This window comes from Aquarana catesbeiana, linkage group LG12, assembly GCF_042186555.1.
Source record: "Aquarana catesbeiana isolate 2022-GZ linkage group LG12, ASM4218655v1, whole genome shotgun sequence".
Classification (NCBI taxonomy): domain Eukaryota; kingdom Metazoa; phylum Chordata; class Amphibia; order Anura; family Ranidae; genus Aquarana; species Aquarana catesbeiana.
In genome coordinates this window covers 201,517,351-201,539,743 of record NC_133335.1, presented here as the reverse complement: position 1 = coordinate 201,539,743, position 22,393 = coordinate 201,517,351, and the positions used below count along the sequence as shown (strand labels likewise).

The following is a 22,393-nucleotide window of genomic DNA, read 5'->3' as shown; positions in this document are numbered from 1 at the left end:
TCACCAATGGGAACACAGCAGTTTCTTTCTGACGAAGGTTCTATTTCTTCCCTACTCTAATTAAAATCTAAAAAAAATACCCGAACTTGAGCTTTAGGTGCTGCTGATTTGCCACACACTTTTGATCCATCTAATGCCTTGAAAATACAGCAATAATCGATACACAAGCTACAAAACAGCCACAATCAAAGCTGTAAAAGGCTCAAAATACTCACCGCACCACACTAGATAATAATGCATATCCTAACCTTCCCTTATTTAAATGGACTATCTCTTTTTTGGAACCGAGAACCTCTGTCTCTCTGTCTTTCCCAGTTGTCCTTCTTTTTGGTCTAATGCATTTGCAGTTGCTGGGGAAAAAAGCAGTGAGTCAATTATGAGACAGTAATTACAGAATGTTCAAAAATTATCTTTAAAATATTTACCTGGATACTTTGAATTATTAAAAAAGATATTTAGACAACAGAACTCAAAAAGTTGTTCTTGATACCAAATTTTGACAAATTTCCTCATATTTTTTTGGGAAATACCACGTGTCATTTATATCAAAACCACAATAGAAAAAGCAGTGTGTTGAATACAACTGCTATTGGGTCCGGGAGCATAGGAGGGAATAGAGATGTCAGTTTGCACAGTAAGATAAGCGAGTACCTTATGTAGTGCTAAGTCCGAAGGGGGCGCTGGAAATAAACTGTATCTCTCTTACCTGTTCAGAAGCTGCCCGCCCCGTATTCAGTCCCAGAAGCACACGGACAAACTCAGGCTCAGTCTAATGCCCCGTACACACGGTCGGATTTTCCGACGGAAAATGTGTCATAGGACCCTGTTGTCGGAAATTCTGACCGTGTGTAGGCTCCATCACACATTTTCCATCGGAATTTCCGACACACAAAGTTTGACAGCTTGCTATAAAATTTTCGGACAACAAAATCCATTGTCGGAAATTCCGATTGTGTGTACACAAATCCGCCGCACAAAGTGCATGCTCAGACTAAATTAAGAGACAAAAGCTATTGGCTACTGCCCCGTTTATAGTCCAGTCGTACATGTTTTACGTCACCGCGTTCAGAACGATCAGATTTTCTGACAACTTTGTGTGACCGTGTGTATGCAAGACAAGTTTGAGCCAACATCCGTCGGAAAAAATCCATGGATTTTGTTGTCGGAATGTCCGATCCATGTCCGACCGTGTGTACAGGGCATAAGGGTCTTTTTACCTTTTATTGCAGATCTTGAGAAAAATGCAAGACAGAGGGTTTAGAGTGTAGGATTCCAAAAGGCACATACAAAAATCAAAGAGGACAGCTTCAAGAAAAATCCTTATTCCAGCAGTATTAAGCCTAAAGGCCCGTACACACAAAACAATAATCAGATGGAAAAATTCGTATGACGAGCTGTCTGGCAATTTTCGAATCGTTAGTATGGTGCTTTTGACAGCCGATTCCGCTTTTTCGTCAGACAATGTGCAGACTATAACATTTTTGTCGGATGATTGTGAACTCAACTTCCCATTTTCATTTCATTAGTACAGCTTTACGAAAATACGAAAGTACAAAAAAAAAATCATAAGGGCAAGACTACACATGCTCAGAAAGGAAAGAATACATACAAAGCTATTCAACACATTACGTCACTTCTGATGTTGTATTCTGTCATAGGAAAATGTTTGTATTGTGAGTAACCTCTTCACTTTCGACATGAGACTAGCATGTCACAAAAAACGGATGTTCAGTCGTCCGAAAATTTAAGCGGGTGTACGAGGCTTTATAGGCAGTCACAAAAATAATGAGTAATGCTGAGTAAAGAGGGGACAGCCAGTAAATCTGAGACACTATGAGAGCAATCAAAGTCAAATTCAAGTCAAGAGGGTAACTGAACAGAACAGAAAATGCAATTTCTTTGGTACCCAGAGGCAGAGGAGGCCCAGTACTGCCTGGTTACCTACAGTGCCTTGAAAAAGTATTCATTCCCACTGAAATTTCCCAAACTTTGTCATGTTAAAACCAAAAACGTAAATATATTTTTGGGGATTTTATGTGATAGACCAACAAAAAAGTGGCACATAATTGTGAAGTGAAAGGAAAATGATAAATGGTTTTCAATTTTTTTTACAGGTAAATATCTGAAAAGTGTGGCGTGCATTTGTATTCAGCCCCCTTTACTCTGATACCCCTAACTAAAATCTAGTGGAACCAATTGCCTTCAGAAATCACCTAAATTAGTAAATAGAATCCACTTGTGTGTAATTTAATCTCAGAAGCCATGTGGAGGACACAGCAAACCTGTGGAAGAAGGTGCTCTGGTCAGATGAGACCACAATTGAACTTTTTGGCCTAAAAGCAAAGCACTATGTGTGGCAGAAAACTAACACTGTACATTACCCTTTTCTTCAGCTGGGACAAGGAAGCTGGTCAGAGTTGATGGGAAGATGGATAGAGCCAAATATAGGGCAATCTTAGAAGAAAACCTGTTATGCCGCGTACACACGGTCGGACTTTTCGTCTACAAAAGTCCAACGGACGCTGACGGACTAAAGGTGGCTGGTAATCCGATCGTGTGTGGGCTTCTCCGGACTTTCAACGGACTTTTTTAGCCTCAAATCCGACGGACTTTAGATTTGAAGCATGCTTCAAATCTTTACGTCGTAAGTACGACGGACCCCGAAGTCCGCTCGTCTGTATGCTAGTCCGACGGACAAAAAAACGACGCATGCTCATAAGCAAAAACTAAACGGAAGCACTCGGTCTAGTAAAACTAGTGTTCGTATTGTAGGTAGCACATTCATCACGCTGCAAAATCTGTGATCGTTCAATGCAGCGCATTTTATTTCTTCTTTACGAAGGCTCTAAAGAACGAAGGTGTTTTGCTGTTCATAATCAGAGTTCTCCCAAACTGATTTCTGGATTCTTTTTCTCTTTGATCTCATGAATGATATAGTATGCCTTTTTAAAACAATGTTTCCATACTAATAATATTTTTTCCCCTTTTTATTTTTTTTTTTTTTATTTTTTTTATTTTTTTTAGGTTTGTAAAGTTAACACAAAGAACCCATTATTATTTTTTTTTTTTTTTATAGTGTTTATTTTTTAGTTTTTAGATAAAGTTAACCCAAAGCACCGTTTTTGGTTACGTAATTTTTTGGATTTTCAAGACTTACCACTTGAACATTATTAACATTAGTAATGTATTTTTGGTGTGTTTTTTTTTCAAACTCAATGAGATTGTTGTCCCTTGTTAATTTAACATTGTGTGTAAAATCAATGATTTCAAAGAAAACACATAAAGTCTTTTGCTAAACTCAAAAAATATCCATTTATTCATGGTCAAAATAAAATAAAGAGGAAGTCAACGCTGGAAAAAGTCGGTGTACCAGAAAATTGGGATCTTGAGGAGTCCATATAAGAGGGAGCACAATCTGGTCCAAGAATCCCAGAGATCAACAGCACCAGCAGATGATCTAGATGTCCCCAGACTGTGGTCCTACAACAGCCTGCGTCTTCTGTCAGACCAGACTGAACCCAGGTCATCATTTTCTTCTCTTCCCTGCAGCCTTTCCTCCACGCTGCCCTGCAGCCTTCCCTGTAGCCTTCTTTTGAGGCTGTGGCTCTGGTGTTTCAGTTGTGGCAGGAGGAGGAGGAGGAGGAGGAGGAGGAGGAGGAGGAGGAGGAGGAGGAGGGGGGGCTGCCTCATGTAGTTGGGTGTTTTGTGTTAGCGTGCCCTGCAGCCCCTTATGGATTGTTTCCCCAAATAGGCGCTCACAAATGAGGCGCTGCTCCCAATCCATCTGAAGAAGCCTGCTGGCTAAGTAGCAGCCATAGGATTCTTCCGCTTCGGGGGGGCTTTTTAAAAAACGGGTGGCCTCTTGCATGAGGCGCAGGGATGCGTCCTGTGTGACCATCCCCTTCCTGGCCCTTTTTTTGGGAAGGTGGAGGGGAGGCACTTGGGATTCGGTCAGGCTTCTACTGGGCCCAGCCACCTCGCTTGGCCCAGCCACCTCACTGGGAGCAGCCACCTCACTGGGAGCAGCCACCTCACTGGGAGCAGCCACCTCACTGGGAGCAGCCACCTCCTGCCTGACACTGGGCCCAGCCTCCTCCAGGATGATGGTGAATCCGGCCTCCTCCAGGCTGTCCATGGGCCTGGTCTCCTCCTGCCTTCCACTTTCCCCACATTCCTCCTGGATGGACTCATCCTGTGTATAAAAAAAGGACAATAGTTTGAGTATATTTTTTTGGCTTCATCAATGACACACAGTTTGCTTCTCATGAATAGCAAATTCAATGTGAATACTTCTCTTTAATAAAAGAGTCTAATCAGACACCATAATTATTTCAAGCAGGTGCCAAACATATTTAGCCACTACTGTCAATTGATATGTATACCCAATTTTGAGTGCCAAATTATTTTAGACAATTAGAACATCCAGTTAACATCATTAATATTAGTACAGTAAATATTTGTTTAAATCATTTACCTGACTCCAGATGGTCATATCTGGTTCATCCAGGATGGAAGACCCAGCTTGCTCCTCATCAGCCTCTGCTGGGGTGGAGGGAAGGGTGGAGGGAAGGGTGGAGGGAAGGGTTGAAAGTGATGGCCTGGCTTCATTCTGGTCATCCAGAAAACGGAGTTGATTGTAGTACCACAGCCTGGGTACATAAACATCATCTGCTGATGCTCCTGATCTCCTTGATTCCTGGATCTTCTTATGCTCCCTCTTATACATGTTCCTCAAGCCCCCAATTTTCTTGAGCAATGTCTCCATTGTTGCTTCCGGGATGGTCGCCTGGACAAAGGCCAGAAGTCTCTCCAGCGTTGACTTCCTCACATGCTTAGCATAATACTGAGGGTGTTTCACCTCCCACAAATTCCTCATCTCTCGATATTTGGAAATAAAAGATGTAAGGAACTCTGGATCCTTAAATAGGGGATTCATTATATCTGGAAAAGATGAAGTCACAAGACAAAAAACACTTTTATTATAGGTTTCGGCTAACCCCTCATCATCTTCTCCCTATGTAGGCCTCATCAATCTATCAAGCCATATAGGCCGCTTGCTACAAAGTCATGACCATAAAAACCAAAAAAAAAAAAAAAAAAAAAAAGAATATATCTAAAATTACCTTCGTTTTGTAACGTCCAGGTCCACTATCACCTACCACAGAACGTACGTACGACACGTGCGCAAGGCTCTTTATACACTACGCATGTGTGAAACTCCGCCTGCGTCGCCCGCCCCTGACGTTCGAAATTAACTCATGTTCTCCGCCCCCTAATTCGACGCACAGAACGTACGTACGACACGTGCGCAAGGCTCTTTATACACTACGCATGTGTGAAACTCCGCCTGCGTCGCCCGCCCCTGACGTTCGAAATTAACTCATGTTCTCCGCCCCCTAATTCGACGCACAGAACGTACGTACGACACGTGCGCAAGGCTCTTTATACACTACGCATGTGTGAAACTCCGCCTGCGTCGCCCGCCCCTGACGTTCGATTTTAACTCATGTTCTCCGCCCATTTTTTGTTACGGCGCGTAGTGGAGTTAAAGAATGGCGGAGACACCTGAAATGTTGACGACCTCAGGTAGTGGAGACAGCCCGGAGGCTGGAACGTCAACAAAATCTGTGAGGCCTAGATTTAAGGCCTCTAATATGAGTTTTAAAGAGATGGTGGAGATGGTGGCCATTCTTCACAAAGACGACTATGATGGGAAGTATGGGCCGTACGCACGGCCAAATTTGCGCAAGGCCAAAATAATGGCGAAGGTGGTGGAAACTTTGCAGGCATCTTTTGGGGTCCAGCGCTCCAAAGACCAACTGCGAAAAAGATGGTCTGACCTGAAACTCAGGGAGCCGGATCAATACCGACGTATCCGGAAAGTTCTTAAAAAAGTAAGTACTTGTCGTGTTTTTATCTTGTGTTTATTACCTTGTATATTGCTCCATGTGCTTTTCCTTCCTATCCGATTTTTGTTTTCATCGTTTTAAACGATCTTTTAAGAAACCTCGTTAGTTACATATCTATAGATATATACATATACACATATATATACATGTGTATATATATATATATATATATATATATATATATATATATATATATATATATATATATATACACACACATATATATATATATATATATACACACATATATACACATATATATATATATATATATATATACACACACATATATATATATATACATATATATATATATATATATACACATACATATATATATATATATATATATATACACATACATATATATATACACATACATATATATATATATATATATATATATATACACATACATATATACATATATATATATATACACGCACACATACATATATATATAAATATATATATATATATATAAATATATATATATATCTAACTATATATATATATAAATATATATATATATATCTAACTATATATATATATATATATCTAACTATATATATATATATATATATATATATATATATATATATATATATATATATATATATATATATATATATAAACGAGAGAGAGAGAGAGAGAGAAATATATATATATATAGAGAGAGAGAAATATAGAGATAGGTAGATAGATAGATATAGAAATTTAAAACATTCTTTTTGAAGATTTGAAGTTATCTTAATTTTTTGGCTTTACATTTAGTTAGATAGTTTGAGATTTTGTTCCAGATATAGAGAGAGATCAAAAGATTATTAACTATATTTTGAGATATTGATATCTATCTATCCGATATGTCTTTCAAATTTTAAATATTGAGGTAAAATAGGAACTCTACACAAACCACTTCATTACAAATGTTGGAAAATTACTATGTACTAAAATATCTGTGTGCTAATTAGATTAAAATAATTTTTTGTTTCACATAGGGGAAAAATCACTCAGCCAACCCAAAGCAAAACATGATTGGGAAATAAGCCCAAGTCCCATTGAGGATGTGGAGGAAGGAGAGGTGGGCGACATGGGCACCCCACCAGGTCAGTGTCTGACACACCAGCTTACGGTAATCTATGCATGGCTGCCTTTTATTTTATGTAATTTTTCTACTCTATTTTAGGTGATCTGGTTGTGCTGGAGTCAAGCAACAGCGCCACCCCCGAGGATGTTAATGAACTTTGCGACATGGGCACCCCACCAGGTCAGTGTCTGAGACACCAGCTTACGGTAATCTATGCATGGCTGCCTTTTATTTTATGTAATTTTTCTACTCTATTTTAGGTGATCTGGTTGTGCTGGAGTCAAGCAACAGCGCCACCCCCGAGGATGTTAATGAACTTTGCGACATGGGCACCCCACCAGGTCAGTGTCTGAGACACCAGCTTTATGGTAAGGTAAACTTATGTGTGCATATTTCTAAACATATTTTTTTTTTCATTCCACTTTAGGTCCAACTGACTATTTTACCCCAGACAGTGCCCAACGGCTAATTGCTCAAATCATGGCCTGGAATGGGGAGATCGATCAAATGCGGAATCGGCTGGATCGTATGCAGCAGGAAATGAAGGACATGATTGATGTTTTGGGTCGAATCTAAATGCCCTTTTTTAAACCCCAAAACATCAATCATGTCCTTCATTTCCTGTTTTGCTGACCCCATTCTGGGCCTTCTCTTTTTTGTTTTGGCCAGAACATAAATGGCTGTTTAAGCTAATGTAAAAAAGGAGGGCTGTTTCTTGTAAATACCTCACAAATCCACAAAAAAATAAAAATTGATTTTCAAAAAAACACAAAAAATCAAAAAACTAAAAAACTTGATTTTAAAAAACCCAAAAAAATAAAAAACTTGATTTTAAAAAACCAAAAAAAATAAAAAAATAGATTTTAAAAAACCAAAAAAAAGAAAAAACTTGATTTTAAAAAAACCAAAAAAAAAAAAAACTTGATTTTAAAAAAACCAAAAAAAAAAAAAACTTGATTTTAAAAAAACCAAAAAAAAAAAAAACTTGATTTTAAAAAAACCAAAAAAAAAAAAAACTTGATTTTAAAAAAACCAAAAAAAAAAAAAAAAAATTGATTTAAAAAAAAAAAAAAAAATAAAAAAATAGATTTTAAAAAACCAAAAAAAAAAAAAAATTGATTTTAAAAAACCAAAAAAAAATAAAAAACATGATTAAAAAAAAAAAAAAATTAAAAAACACTTGATTTTAAAAAACCAAAAAAACAAAAATATACAAACTTTATTCAAAAAAAATAAAAACAAAAATAACTTGCTAAAAAAATAAAAACATAAACACAAAAATTGCTTGAAAAACCCAAAAAAAAAAAAAAAACACAAAACAAAACTTGATTTTCCCAAAACCAAAAAAAAAGCCTGTTTGTGAAAATCAAAAAGCCAAAAATATTTTTTTGTGGATTTAGGTATAAATATTTAGATATAATTATATTTTGCTACATTATTAAGATATCATTCTATTTTTGTCAATGAACATTTTATACTAAATGCAGAACTGAATGCATAACAACCATTAATAAAAACATCTCCTTATAGGAATTAAATAAATGTGTGGTTTGTTATTTCAAGGCTCAGTATCATTTTAGTTATAATTGTAAAAAAGTTGTTTACAGTGGCAATGGAGCTTATTTTGACATTTAAAATTACAATACAGTTGGCACTACAACTGCTCGACCATAACCTAGGAGACAGCCCAAAAGAAAGGCAAGCAATAAATATAATGCAAGATTTCATCAATAATTTTTTTATTGTCAAAAATTAGATATCCTGGCCCATTGCAATGGCCCCCCTACCCATAAAATAATTAACATATTGCTGTCTAACTTGACGGGCACTTTGGGGGGCCAAGCCAGTACGGACAGTATCCAGGCCTGGAAGGTTGGCTTCTATTTGTCCGGCCTCAGGCCCAACTGTGCCTATATAATTTGGAGCATGCTTATTTAAAAAGTTGTGCAGAATGCAGCACGATAAAACAATAAAATTAAGTTTGTATTCCGCCAAATTAATGGCTGTTTGAAACAGGCGGAACCGGCTGGCCAGAATTCCAAACGCATTCTCAACCACTCTTCTAGCTCTGGCCAGCCGGTAATTAAAAACCCTCCTCTCCGGGGTGAGTGTTCTTTGGGGGAATGGCCTCATGAGGTGCTTGCTGAGAGCGAAGGCTTCATCGGCAATGAAGACAAAGGGGAGTCCTTCCACGTTATCCTCATCAGGTGGCAATCCCAGGCCACCACTCTGGAGACGCTGGCAGAACTCCGTCTGGGCAAATACTCCTCCATCCGACATCCGGCCATTCTTCCCCACGTCCACATATAAAAAATCATAGTGTGCCGACACCACCGCCATTAAAACAATACTGTGGAACCCCTTATAATTAAAATAATATGACCCCGAATGGGGTGGTGGCACAATGTGGACATGTTTCCCATCTATAGCCCCTCCACAATTGGGAAAGTCCCAACGGCTGGCAAAATGGGATGCCACAGTCTGCCATTCCTGTGGCGTTGAAGGAAACTGGGAAATCAAAAAAGAAAACCAAAATCAATTAATTTGGAAGCTAACATTGCAAGAAAATTAGACAATTAAAAACATTATTCCCCAGCATCAGTATAACATTCAATAATTTAATTGTTCTGGAATAACTAATATGGAAAGGCACACTTATCAGATTGCTCACCCCCTCTGATGGAACATTGATTACATTTTAGGGGGTTGTGAAATCCCTAAAAAAGATTACTTTGAGGACACGCAGGAATTTAGGGACTAAAAAGGCTACAAGACTGCAGTTGTCGCACTCTGCAGGTGCAGTTGCTAACCAGCTTACAGTAAATGAGGTAATGTAAAAAGGCATTCATGTTGCAAGGAGTACACAATCACATGCAAGGGCAATTAATGAAAACACTTTGAGGCTTGCATATGATTTGATGATGGAAATCAGCAGAGCTTCTGCTCATTTACTAAAGCACTGGAACAAATGCACTTGTAGAGTGCACATGCATTTTGCAAAGTGCCACATATATTTGCTTTAGACAAATCAACACCACAGAACATTCCAGCAAATTTTAACGAGGGTGGGGGTGGGGGGGGTTGTGAAATCTAGATAATTGCTCATTAGCAGCAAACAAAAACTATTTGGAGTGAGTTTAGGTGGGGGGGGGGGGGTTGTGAAATCTAGATAATTGCTCATTAGCAGATAAACTATTTGGAGTGAGTTTAGGTGGGGGGGGGGGGGTTGTGAAATCTAGATAATTGCTCATTAGCAGCAAACTATTTGGAGTGAGTTTAGGTGGGGGGGGGGGGTTGTGAAATCTAGATAATTGCTCATTAGCAGCAACTATTTGGAGTGAGTTTAGGTGGGGGGGGGGGGTTGTGAAATCTAGATAATTGCTCATTAGCAGCAAACTATTTGGAGTGAGTTTAGGTGGGGGGGGGGGGGTTGTGAAATCTAGATAATTGCTCATTAGCAGCAAACTATTTGGAGTGAGTTTAGGTGGGGGGGGGGGGGTTGTGAAATCTAGATAATTGCTCATTAGCAGCCAACTATTTGGAGTGAGTTTAGGTGGGGGTGGGGGGGTTGTGAAATCTAGATAATTGCTCATTAGCAGCAAACTATTTGGAGTGAGTTTAGGTGGGGGGGGGGGGGGGGTTGTGAAATCTAGATAATTGCTCATTAGCAGCAAACTATTTGGAGTGAGTTTAGGTGGGGGGGGGGGGGTTGTGAAATCTAGATAATTGCTCATTAGCAGCAAACTATTTGGAGTGAGTTTAGGTGGGGGGGGGGGTTGTGAAATCTAGATAATTGCTCATTAGCAGCAAACTAAATACACTCAAACAAAATACATTCCAAATGAGTAGACTAGGTGGATATGTTCCCATCACTTCATGCTGGGAAGGTTATTGAAGGAAAATATACATGCATGACAAAAAACAGGAAAAAAATCCAGCATGTGTGAGGATAAAAAGGGGACATTCACACTATATTGCAATGATGGTAAGTAGTGTTTGAAGCAAAAAATACATTATATTATCAAAGATTACATAAAAGAACATGTGATGCTAATAAAAGAAAAATATCTTACCTTAATATAGTCCTTCTGCAGGACCTGTATGATGGCAGAACAGGTCTCTGGGATAAAGATTCCCCAGAGCCTGGGGGGAGATGCCTGTCGAGAACTTAAGGTCCTGCAGGCTTCTCCCTGTGGCCAAATACCGCAAGGTAGCGACCAGCCTCTGCTCCGGAGTGATGGCTTGCCTCATGCAGGTATCCTGCCTGCTGATATAGGGGGTCAGCAAAGCCAACAAACGGTCAAAAACGGGGTCCGTCATCCGGAGAAAGTTCCTGAAATCCTCAGGATTATTCTCACGGATCTCACGGAGCAAAGGCATGTGACAGAACTGGTCACGCTGAAGCAACCAATTCTTGGTCCATGAACTCCTCCTCGCCCTGTTCATGGACTGGTCTTGGGCTGAAGAATAAACTACAGCACCAAGCACATACAATGCACGAGCTCTACGACGAGTACGTACAGGTAACATGGCTTCAAAACGGTCGGCTGGTCAGAACGCACTAAACAGAACGCACTGAAGAACAGCAAGGCCTGTGAAGAACGACCTGAAAATCAGGAACGAGCGGCCAATAAAACAAAGATTTCTCAATGCCAACTGACCAAACGCACTGAAAAGCAGATACAAACCTCACAAGCACAGACTGAACAACAGTTAAAACGAACTGAAAAATACGAGTCTCACAAGCGCGAATCGTCTCTCACCAAACTTCTACTAACACGAGATAAACACGAGATTAGCAGAAGGAGCCCAAAGGGTGTCGTACGGGCTATTGAACTTCCGTTTTATAGTCTCGTCGGACTTGGTGTACGTCACCGCGTACTAGGCTGTCGTACTTTTGTGTGGTCGTGTGTGCGCAAGTCCGTTCGTAACAAAGTCTGCCGCAAGTCCGCCGAAGGTACGTCGGAAGTCTGTCGGACAGGCTGTCGGACTTTTGTAGACGAAAAGTCCGACCGTGTGTACGCGGCATTAGAGTTTTCAAAAGACTTGGGACTGGGGTGGAGGTTCACCTTCCAGCAGGACAACGACCCTAAACATACAGCCAGAGCTACAATGGAATGGTTTAGATCAAAGCATATTCATATGTTAGAATGGCCCAATCAAAGTCCAGACCTAAATCTAATTGAGAATCTGTGGCAAGACTTGAAAATTGCTGTTCACAAACGTTCTCAATTCAATCTGACAGAGCTTGAGCTATTTTGCAAAGAAGAATAGGCAAAAATGTCACTCTCTAGATGTGCAAAGCTGGTAGAGACATCTCCAAAAAGGCTTGCAGCTGTAATTGCAGCGAAAGGTGGTTCTACAAAGTTTTGACTCAGGGGGGCTGAATACAAATGCACGCTACACTTTTCACACATTTATTTGTAAAAAAAATGTGAAAACAATTTATCAATTTTCTTTCCACTTCACAATTATTTGCCACTTTGTGTTGGTCTATTACGGTACATACAATCCCAATAAAATACATTTACGTTTTTGGTTGTAACATGACAAAATGTGACAAATTTCAAGGGGTATGAATACTTTTTCAAGGCACTGTAACTATGGAATAACATTTTTAAGACTATGTATTGTTTTTAGAAGCTAGGCTTCCCATCTTCATGCTAATGAACGTGTCTGACTGGTTTATGAGCTCAGGACAGGAAGGGATGCTACAGGAAGTAGGGGGGTGGAAAGAGAACATGAACACAGCCATGCGCTGAAGACGCAAAGGACCAGTGGTTTTGCAGGACTCCAAAAAAGCAAGGAGCAGTCTGGAGAGATCCTGATGACTCCATCATAAAAAAAGACAGAAAATAGGAATGTAACCTGGGGATTACACTAAATCTACAATCCATTTTGAGCAACTTTTAGTGTATCCCTCTTGCATACATTATCCATGCTAATTTGCTGGGAAGGATATGCAGTTTGTGCATGTGTAAATTGTATGCACATTTTGTGATTCTTTTTATTCCATGAACTGTTTTTTCTATAACTGTATGTGCAGCATTTATTTTAGTATAACACTAATACATTATTATAGTACAGAGGTTTTTATGCTTCCTTGATTTTACTGCAAAGAACTTGTAAAAGACACAAAGCAAAACATGTCTAGCCCTCTGAAACACTTTAGTACCAAGAGCTATGGGCAAAAGGTCATATTCGCAATGTCCAGGCAGCATCTCCTGTCCAGTTCCTCTGCAACACTCTTCAGTGAATGTTTCCTTCTCCAGCACAGCTTCTGCAGGTAGCATCTTTCAGTCCCCTAGCCCATGGCACCTGCTGCGGCCTATGTAAGAGAACTATTGTAATACATCGGGTACTCACCGGCGACTGCAGATTTCCATATGCGCCATGCACGAAGGAATGCACACACTCGCAGGAGCACGCCCACAGTCTCAATTGGTGCCAGACGGCCTATTTAAAGGATGCCCTGACTCCTGCTCAATACTGACTGGTCTTCAGCTGTTTCCTTATAATCTGCTTGAATCCTGCTTGCTATCTGTTGCTGACCTGGCTTCCCACTGACCTGGATTTGGCTGATTATTGGTTCCTGATCCTGGCTTACACCTGACCTTGCTACTGTCTGATGTCTTGGTACCCTGCTGCCCGCTCGCTGCTGAATCCGGCTATCCTGTTGACCTTGTTTCTGTTTCCTGCCTGGCTCAATGCTTCTTCCAAGTGCCTGTGCTGGCTGCCCTTCATCTCAGCTCCATTGGGTCCAGTGTGCTTCTGTCTCCAGACTATGGGAAGTCCCGGCAAGACAGGCATCCAGAACCTACAAGCCTGTTGGAGTTCCCCTTTAACCTCGGCTGCTCTATCCAGTATCATCCCAGTTTCTGACCTGTTGTTCTGCCTGAATCACCAAGTCTACAACTCCTGCCACAAGCTCTGTAATCAACACTTACAGGCACTCGTGTTCCTCCTGTCCCTCGCCACAATCTGTTCCACTCTCAGTGGGGCCTGGGCTGGAGATACAAGAGAGGCAGACTTCATCATTTCAGTCTCCTACCAGGTACGTGACAGCCTAGTAGCAGTAGTTCTTTGGAACAAACACACACATATAGGCTCTTTCCCAGGAAAAAAGCCTCAGGGGAAGAGAGAGACAGATCAGATCCACCAACACGTGTATATTCTCCCGAACCACACCTTCTGGGTTAGCCTCTCAAGGATTGGAAGTCCCTAGACTTTTCAAAATCCAATGATTGACCCTCTCATGCTATTGCTGGAGCATTCTTCCAGCGGCAGGCAGGAGCAATCATCCACCAGGTTAGGAAAGCTTGAACAGATCTGATAAATTGAATTTCAGCTCAGCTGGCTACAGCAGAGCTATATACTACATTTATCCAGCCCAGGGCAGAGGTGCAACATGTATAAATAATCTTGGAAGCTTTTGCAGCAAGCAATTCTGGGTGATGGTTGTATATCCAATGTCTATATGCAATCATAGTGGAAAATTGCTAGTGAACCAATTCACTCAGATATGATTATACTAGCATATAATCACATGGTCTGTCCCATCCCATGGACTTGATCATATTAGAATAAATATCAATTGATCCTGAGCATGAAAGGACTGGGCTAGGGGGGCAGAGGAGGATTTGCCCTGAAGTCAGTACTAGTAATATATGTTGGACAGGTTCCTGAGTGAAGATACTTCACTATCCAGACATTGACCAGAAAAGGACCCACCACCAATGATACATGGTGGACATTATATACAATTGCTACCCTACTTTACACAGCAACAGGTAAGTCTTCCACCATTGACTTCTATTGTGACTCTGAAATGCCATGTGAATGAATCCTGATTCCTGAGAGCTGTGAAGGAAGCTGATGACGCGTGATAGGAAAGTGTGTCACATCAGCTCACTGAAATTTGTCTCTACCATGAAAGAGCTTCCCAGCCCACCCCTGCTTCCATTGCCATGCAGTGCTCTTCCAATGTGCTAAGTGGTTGCTTGGCAATCAAAAACATCACCCACTTAAGAAGAATAGATAAAGTAGAAAATACCTTTAATACCTTTCTTTTTAATCTAACAAACAAACGATCGATTCCCTTCATACAAAATCAAGCGCTTGTGGGATAGGTGAAAGAATTCAAAACTCCCTTAATGGGTTAATCTTATGACCAATTAGGTCTGAAGCAGCTACCACACATACACATACCGATGGCAAGTTTATGAGATACAATAAAACAAACATAAAGGCAGGGCTACATAGCAAAACACAGTCCGATTATTCCAGGTGTTTTATCATACAATAGTGCAACACAGTCCAATTAATCCAGGTGTACTGTCGTACAACAGTGCATGCATATATAAAGTCAAAGATGAGCTGCAAACATATGCTATATCAGCTCCACAATATATGTATAGAAAAGTCCAAACGGTGTTTGATTCCCACACTAGGATGGAAAGCTGTTACCAACACCTCCACATGTGAAAAAATGGTGGATAAGACAGATCCCCTTTGAATCAAACTCTTACCAGAAATAACTGGATAAAAAGCATAAACACCAGAACTTTACTTTGAACGCTCTGTATGGAGGATTTTCTTCCCAGATCCTGTTGCAACCGGGAGGGTGAATCACACGCTACTGAGCTAACTCTCAGGGTCGCTGGTAAGACGTCGGAACTTCCGCCTTCACTGGAAGGTGAAGAGTGAAGGCGGAAGTTCCGACATCTTGCAGCTCATCTTTGACTTTATATATGGATGCACTATTGTATGACAGTACACCTAGATTAATTGGACTGTGTTTTGCTATGTAGCGCTGCCTTTATGTTTGTTTTATTGTTCTTTTTAATCTGTTATCGAGCTATGTTTAAAACTAGTGCTTAGATTAAGATTGAAAAAACATTTTCCTCTATGGGGTAAAAGTGTGTCCTCTATTACAAGCCATACTAAGAAATAAACCTTCAAGATCAAGTTGGGATTTTGTACAGAAGTACCATCTCAGTGACTTGAGTTAATTATAAGAGGTTATTCTATTTTGATGCAATCTAAATACATAATAAATACTTCACCACTGGAAACTCTCGATGTCAAGTACTTTACTTTGTACCTCAAGCTTGAAAGCAGTATAATATTTCTAAGACGGGCACACCAGTGTGAAGATAAAGGAAATTATGGCAGGCATGTAAATGATGGAGAAGAGATCGCCAAGCTCCCAATCTTTTGTGATGCCATCTGTGGAAGGATTAATTCTGTTTCTTCTGAACAGTGAACAGTTGGAGATCAGTTGAAATGGATTTTCAGAATCATTGGAATATCTCCTACACCTTGCACTGATCTTTGGGGCTTAACTATGCATCATGGGCCCCCTTGCAAAGTTGTTAAAAGTTTGGGTGCTTCTATAATGTGAAATATGTTTGCCTTCATAGCAATTGTATAAAAGTTTATAACTGTATGCAAATGTAATGTATCTAAATGAATTTGATAAATGCTTTTGCTATCTGCATAAATCCCTACGGTGTCTTAAAAAAAGTATTCATAACCCTTGAAATTTTCGCATGCTTTGATTTAAACTATTCCACTGTAACTTTGGCTGTATGTTGAGGGTCGTCCTGCTGGAAGGTGATCCTCCGCCCCAATCTCAAGTCTTTTATAGGCTCTAACAGGTTTTCTTCTAAGATTGCCCTGTATTTGGCTCCATCCATCTTCCATCAACTCTGTCCCGCTTCCCTGTCCCTGCTGAAAAAAAGAGCTGTCTGTTTACAATTCACCTGCAGCATTTTTCATAAAGATTTGGATAGAATTAGATCTTTCACAGAATCCTGCATCTAGTTGGATCCTGAGTGCCACCACCGATCATCTTTTGGGGACAGAATGGGGATTCCCTTTTTTCACACCCCACAACTAGGCCATTTTGCTGGATCACAATAGAGCAGACAGGGTTCTGGGTAGTCAGAGATCATGGGGTTTAATGCTTCCAAGACTTGAGGTAATGTGATTGAGCAATTATTCGGATCAAATTTTGTTTTACTCATACCAATAATGTTTTTGGTACTGCTGTTAATTCATATGAAGTGTGAATTTAAATAATAAACACACTTTAAAGTAGTTCATTCTCAAATGCAGGTTAATCACTAATAGAATCTGAACAATTCTCTTTCCTTATTTCTTTTGCTGATTAGCAAATGCATAATTAATCATGTGTACAGCCCTAACGGAAAGTAGAAGGCTGAATTTAGGGGCACCAAAATCTCCCAGGGTGCCCATCACTGCACTAAGGGGCCAGATATTTACTGTCATCTAAAACTCTTGAAAAACAAGGTAAAGTATAACACAGGAATTAAAAACAGTAAAAAGACTGAAAAAAATTAATTTCACATTTAAATGTTTAATACAAAACACTATGCCGTTAAATCTACAAAACACTTTTTCATATTTCCTACTAAAGTCATTAAGAAGCAATATCTAACAATGGCCTGTAGGTACTCACTTTACTGCCTGTAATAATATAAAGCAAAAGAATGCCGTTTAATTTTATATCATCTTAAACATATAATGATTAGACATTCCATTGGGATTACTGTGAATTTCACTGGCGTAAACACTGAGACAGCTCTTATATGGCTTGCCTGATGGCTTTGCAGAGAAGCAAATCAACAAATAGCCCTCAGTAGACCACTAGTAGGGTACTAGTGAACATAGAACAAATGAATGCATGGTGGTGGTATTAAATTAAAGGGACAGTCCATCTAGAACTGATATATCAGTTCTGATAGATGCCAGAGAGATAAATGTATGTATTATAGGTACTTACGTTGTGCTATCGTTTACACAGTGCTTTTACATATATATTGAATATTCACATCAGTCCCTGCCCTCAGAGAGCTTACAATCTAAGTTCCCTAACTCATATACTCAGGGCTTTTTTTCAGCTGGAACTGGGTGGAACTCAGTTCCACTACCTCTGGCTCAGACCCTCTGCTCCCTGCTCACCACTATCACTGGTAAACACAGAAGTCAGGCTTCTATGTTTACCAGTGATAGCTTGTCTCCAATAGATCTGCAGAGTGCAGGATGGGATCAAGGGAGATGCAAGTGACAGGGGTTCATTGTGGATGCTGACACCCCCACTAGATGATCTGCAAGCGAGGGAGGAGGTGCCACCCACAGTGTGCGGAGAGGTACTAGAGCCGGCTGGGTGCTTCAGTTTATTACAGCAACAAAAATAAGACATGTGAAAGATGGTGGAGCTTTTAAGAAGGAGGGGAGGTTGCATGCAGAGGTCAGAGCTGAAGAGGGGTGAAAGTGAGATGTGGATGGGAGATGCAGAGGTGAGCAGTTGTGGACTAAGGCTGAACTCGGCACTCTATATTCAGCGCACCCCTGAACTCGGCACTCTATATGCTGCGCACCCCTGAATTCGGCACTCTATGTGTAGCGCACCCCTGAACTCGGCACTATGTAGTTAAAGCACCCCCAAAACTCTGCAAGTAGCGCACTTCTGAACTCTGCAGAAACCCCCCCAGCCCCCCGGAACGTTGGTTGAGTTCCTGCACCAATTTTCTGACTAAAAAAGCCCTGCAAATACTAGAGCCAATTAACCCACCAGCATGTCTTTGGAGGAAACTCATGCAAGCACAGGGAGAACATGCAAACTCTGTGCAGGTAGTGCCACAGTTGGAATTATGAACCAGCAGCCCTAGGGCTGCTAGGTGGAATTGCTAACCATTTAGCCACTGTGCTGCCCAACAAGTCACAGGTTGTTCTTGTATCTTTTAGGGATCTTATTAATAAGAGTTGCACAGATGCTGTGACCATTATTAGGGGAACATACTCTCCTTGTTATTTTATGTATAGAAAATGTGATGGAAATATGGTTGAGAATACCCCAAAATCCCAGACTGACAGGAATAGAGTCAGAAATTATGGTTCTTGAGTTCTTGCTGTTGAAGAGTCACAGACTAAGAAGAAGCAAGAGGCTTATTCAGTCTACCAGGCTCTACCTATACCGATATAGCACCTCCCTGACTTATGGAGACATATAAAGGACCCCCAGTGGTAGGGTGGGCTGGCATACCACAGAGCTAAGTCCTCACTAGTTATAGGGGATTGAGAAACATTGGTTACCAGTAAGTTTAAGGTTTTCAAAGTTTTTTTTGCTTCCACAACTCACAGGGAGAGAGGGTTAAATTGGTTGCAAAGGCTCAAGGTTTTTTAACTTCATGCATTCTAGCAGCCCTTTCAGCCCCATTGCGATCCTTCGTGTACAAGAACAGTGGCTCTCCCAGGTCTCTTCCATTGGCTATCTCTACTGTCAAGCACACTATACTACACTATACTCACACTACATTATACTCACACTATACTCACACTACACTGACACTAAACTATACTCGCACTATACTCAGACTACACTGACACTACACTATACTCACACTATACTTGCACTATACTAAGACTACACTAACACTACACTGACACTTCACACTCAGAGTCACAATAATACACTAACTCGCTAGTAGCAAACAGAGCCCTATCTATCTCCACTCCAACAACATACTACAAAAGGTTCCTGTGGGAAGGAACCTTTTATAGTGTGAGGTGGGAATATGAGCACTGAGCCATGATTGGGCAAAGTCATCATGACTTTGTCCAATCATGGATCTGTCTGTGCTTTGTGCCCTGACTGGACAAAGCCTTGCACCTGACCAGCCATCAGGTGCATTGCTTCATCCATATAGGGCCCTAGAATGCACAAGGGGCAAACATCCCACCGAGCGTCCAGCAAATTTGCATGTTCTCCAAACAGGCGATGTTCGGGCCAAACTTTTGCTCAGCTTAAACTGTTCCCCCAACTCTAATCATAGTCTTTGTTCAAACCATAAGAATGTAAGGTATTTGATTGATCCACCAGACTTCTCTCTGTTTTAATCTCAAAATTCTATCACCTCCCTTCCTGTCCTTTTGTATAACACGGTAGGAGTTAGTATATTGTATATTTAAAAAATAAATAAATAAATAAATATATATATATATATATATATATATATATATATATATATATATATATATATATATATATAGTATATATCTATTTATTTATTTATTTAAAAAAAAAAACGGAGTTACTCACTGGTGACACGATTTCCAGAAGTCATAGGACAGCCTTTGAGACAGCGCTCCTCCCACCAGGATACGAAACCTGTTGCCAGGTCAAGGGTTAAAAGTAGGTCCTCCACACAATCTCCTCAGAACCGAAAGAATGAAATTAGAAAAGGAGCAACATAAGGGCAGAAATCTAGGTGTCCTAGAAGACTACTGGAAGTAGAGTTACTGGTAAGTCGAACTTCAATTTTACCCCATTCATCTTCCAGGACCACCTATAAGATGCTCACTATCCACTGCAACTGCCCAATCCTTCAGACTGAGGGGAAAAAAAAAATTGTCTTTTCATTCTTCTGAGAGGCAAAAAGATCCACCTCCGGCTGTGCCTAATGATCTGCCATGTTGTAAAAGATCTGCGCATCTATGAACTGCTCATCTTGAGTCCCCCTTCAGGTGCCTGGTTGATATAGAAAGCTAGGTTCATCTCTACCCAGGACAAAAAGTCTTTGGCCAACTTCTGAAAGGATGGACTCCTTGTGGCCCCATTTGTTGACGTAAGCAACTGTGGTGGTGTTGTCTGATAAGGTTTGGAGAGGATGATCCCTGACTTCTTCCTAGAAAACCTTGAATACTTGACTTACAGCTCTCTCCCGTTTGAGGATGAATTGACTTCTCTTCAGGAGGACGGCTCTGCTAGTTTCCCTGACAGGGATCGCTTCTAGCTGGGATCAGCAGCAGTATGCTTTGGAGCCTTATACAAAAGGCACAGAGCGACTTTTGAACTCTCTGAAATTGCTGTCTCATTATTTGGATTAAACTGACCAGTCCTTTGAACTATAATTATTGCAACCTTTGATGCGGGACATGTAAATACAAAGGCGTTGCCCTGGTCGGGCTCCTGATTTTTGGCTGTCTTCCATTGCACACCCTTCCTCCTCTCGGTTTGGCTGCTCGCCCCTCTCCCTCCTCCCATTATATGGAATAGATATTCCATGCTCTATGTTCTAGCCTTATGCCTATCAGGATCCCCTGTAGAAGCCGTTGGTGAAACGCGTAGTGATCCATTTGATGATAACACAATAACCTCATCTATGGATAACCACCATACAGATATATTCGACTCATGTTTGCACTGTGGGCCATTTTGCTTAGGCTACTCTTTATGAACCACTGACACTATTCCTTAGCATACATGGGAGAGAGAATGTTGTGTTAGCATATATTATATGATGCTTACAGTTTCTTGTCAAATGTAATGTTTTCTAAATAAAATGTGAATTTTTATATTTATATATTATTTATTATATATTATTATATATTACATTCAACTTGAGACACTTGTGGCTACCTTAAATGTCAATTTTTCCCCCTTTTTTTCTTACTGTGCTTTTTCTTGAGCCACGCCTTTGTTACCTTGGCGGTATGTTTTGGGTCATTGTCATGAAGACTCATCCAGGACCCATCTTCAGTGTTCTGGCTGAGGGAAGAAGGTTCTCATCCAAAATTTTACAACACATGAACCCATCCATTGGTCTCTCAATGGAGCAAAGTTGTCCTTACCTTTAGCAGAGAAACAGCCCCAAAGCATAATGTTTCCACCTCCATGCTTGATTGTAGGGATGGTGTTCTTAGGGTCATAGTCAGCATTTTTTTTCCTCCAAACACGGAGAGTAGAGTTAATGCCAAAGAGCTCAATTTTGGTCTCATCTAACCACAGCACTTTCTCCCAACTCTTCTCTGAATCATTTAGATGCTCATTGGCAAACTTCAGATGGGCCTGTACATGTGCCTACTTGAGGGGGGGGGCCTTGCTGGCAGTGCAGGATTTAAATCCATGGCGGCGTATTGTGTTACCAATGGTTTGTTTGGTGACAGTGATCCCAACTGCCTCAAGATCATTCACAAGCTCCTCCCATGTAGTTCTGGGCTGATCCCTCACTTTTCTCATGATCATCCTTACCCCATGGAGCTCCAGACCAAGGGCGATTGATGGTTATTCTGTATTTCTTCCATTTGCGAATAATCACTCCAACAGTTGTCTCCTCACCAAGCTTCTTGATGATGGTCTTGTAGCCCATTCCAGCAACCCTTGTGCATTTCTACAATCTTGTCCCCAACGTCCTTTGACAGCTCTTTGGTCTTGCCCATGATAGTGAGGTTTGAATGGAAGAAAGAGATTCTGTGAACAGGTGTCTTTTATACAAATAACGAGTTGTCTGTAGGAGCACCTTTAATAAATTGACAGGGCTAATCTGTGTACCACATGAGCACATACTATAGCCAGTCTGTGTGAGCCAGA

General features: G+C 40.5%; 1 protein-coding gene across 2 annotated transcripts; it reads right to left on the bottom strand.

The window, feature by feature from the left end:
- Window positions 1-2,462: 2,462 nt before the first annotated feature.
- Window positions 2,463-5,028, bottom strand: LOC141113421 (uncharacterized). 2 transcript variants are annotated; one of them, XM_073606491.1, is made up of 3 exons: window positions 4,475-5,028; window positions 4,031-4,192; window positions 2,463-3,976 (listed from the first exon to the last, which is right to left on the bottom strand). In XM_073606491.1, the coding sequence occupies exons 1-3, from the start codon at window positions 4,934-4,936 to the stop codon at window positions 3,527-3,529; spliced, it is 1,074 nt and encodes a 357-aa protein (XP_073462592.1). In that variant the 5' UTR covers window positions 4,937-5,028; the 3' UTR covers window positions 2,463-3,526. The 2 variants fall into 2 exon arrangements, with proteins under 2 accessions (XP_073462592.1, XP_073462591.1); XM_073606490.1 differs by having other exon boundaries at window positions 2,463-4,192.
- Between the last annotated feature and the right edge of the window lie 17,365 nt (window positions 5,029-22,393).

Coding starts and splice junctions, on each gene's coding strand:
- LOC141113421 (XM_073606490.1), bottom strand. CDS start 4,936: ATGAATCCCCTATTTAAGGATCCAGAGTTCCTTACATCTTTTATTTCC. Junction 4,193..4,474: donor ATATGACCATCTGGAGTCAG/GTAAATGATTTA, acceptor TTTTATACACAG/GATGAGTCCATCCAGGAGGA.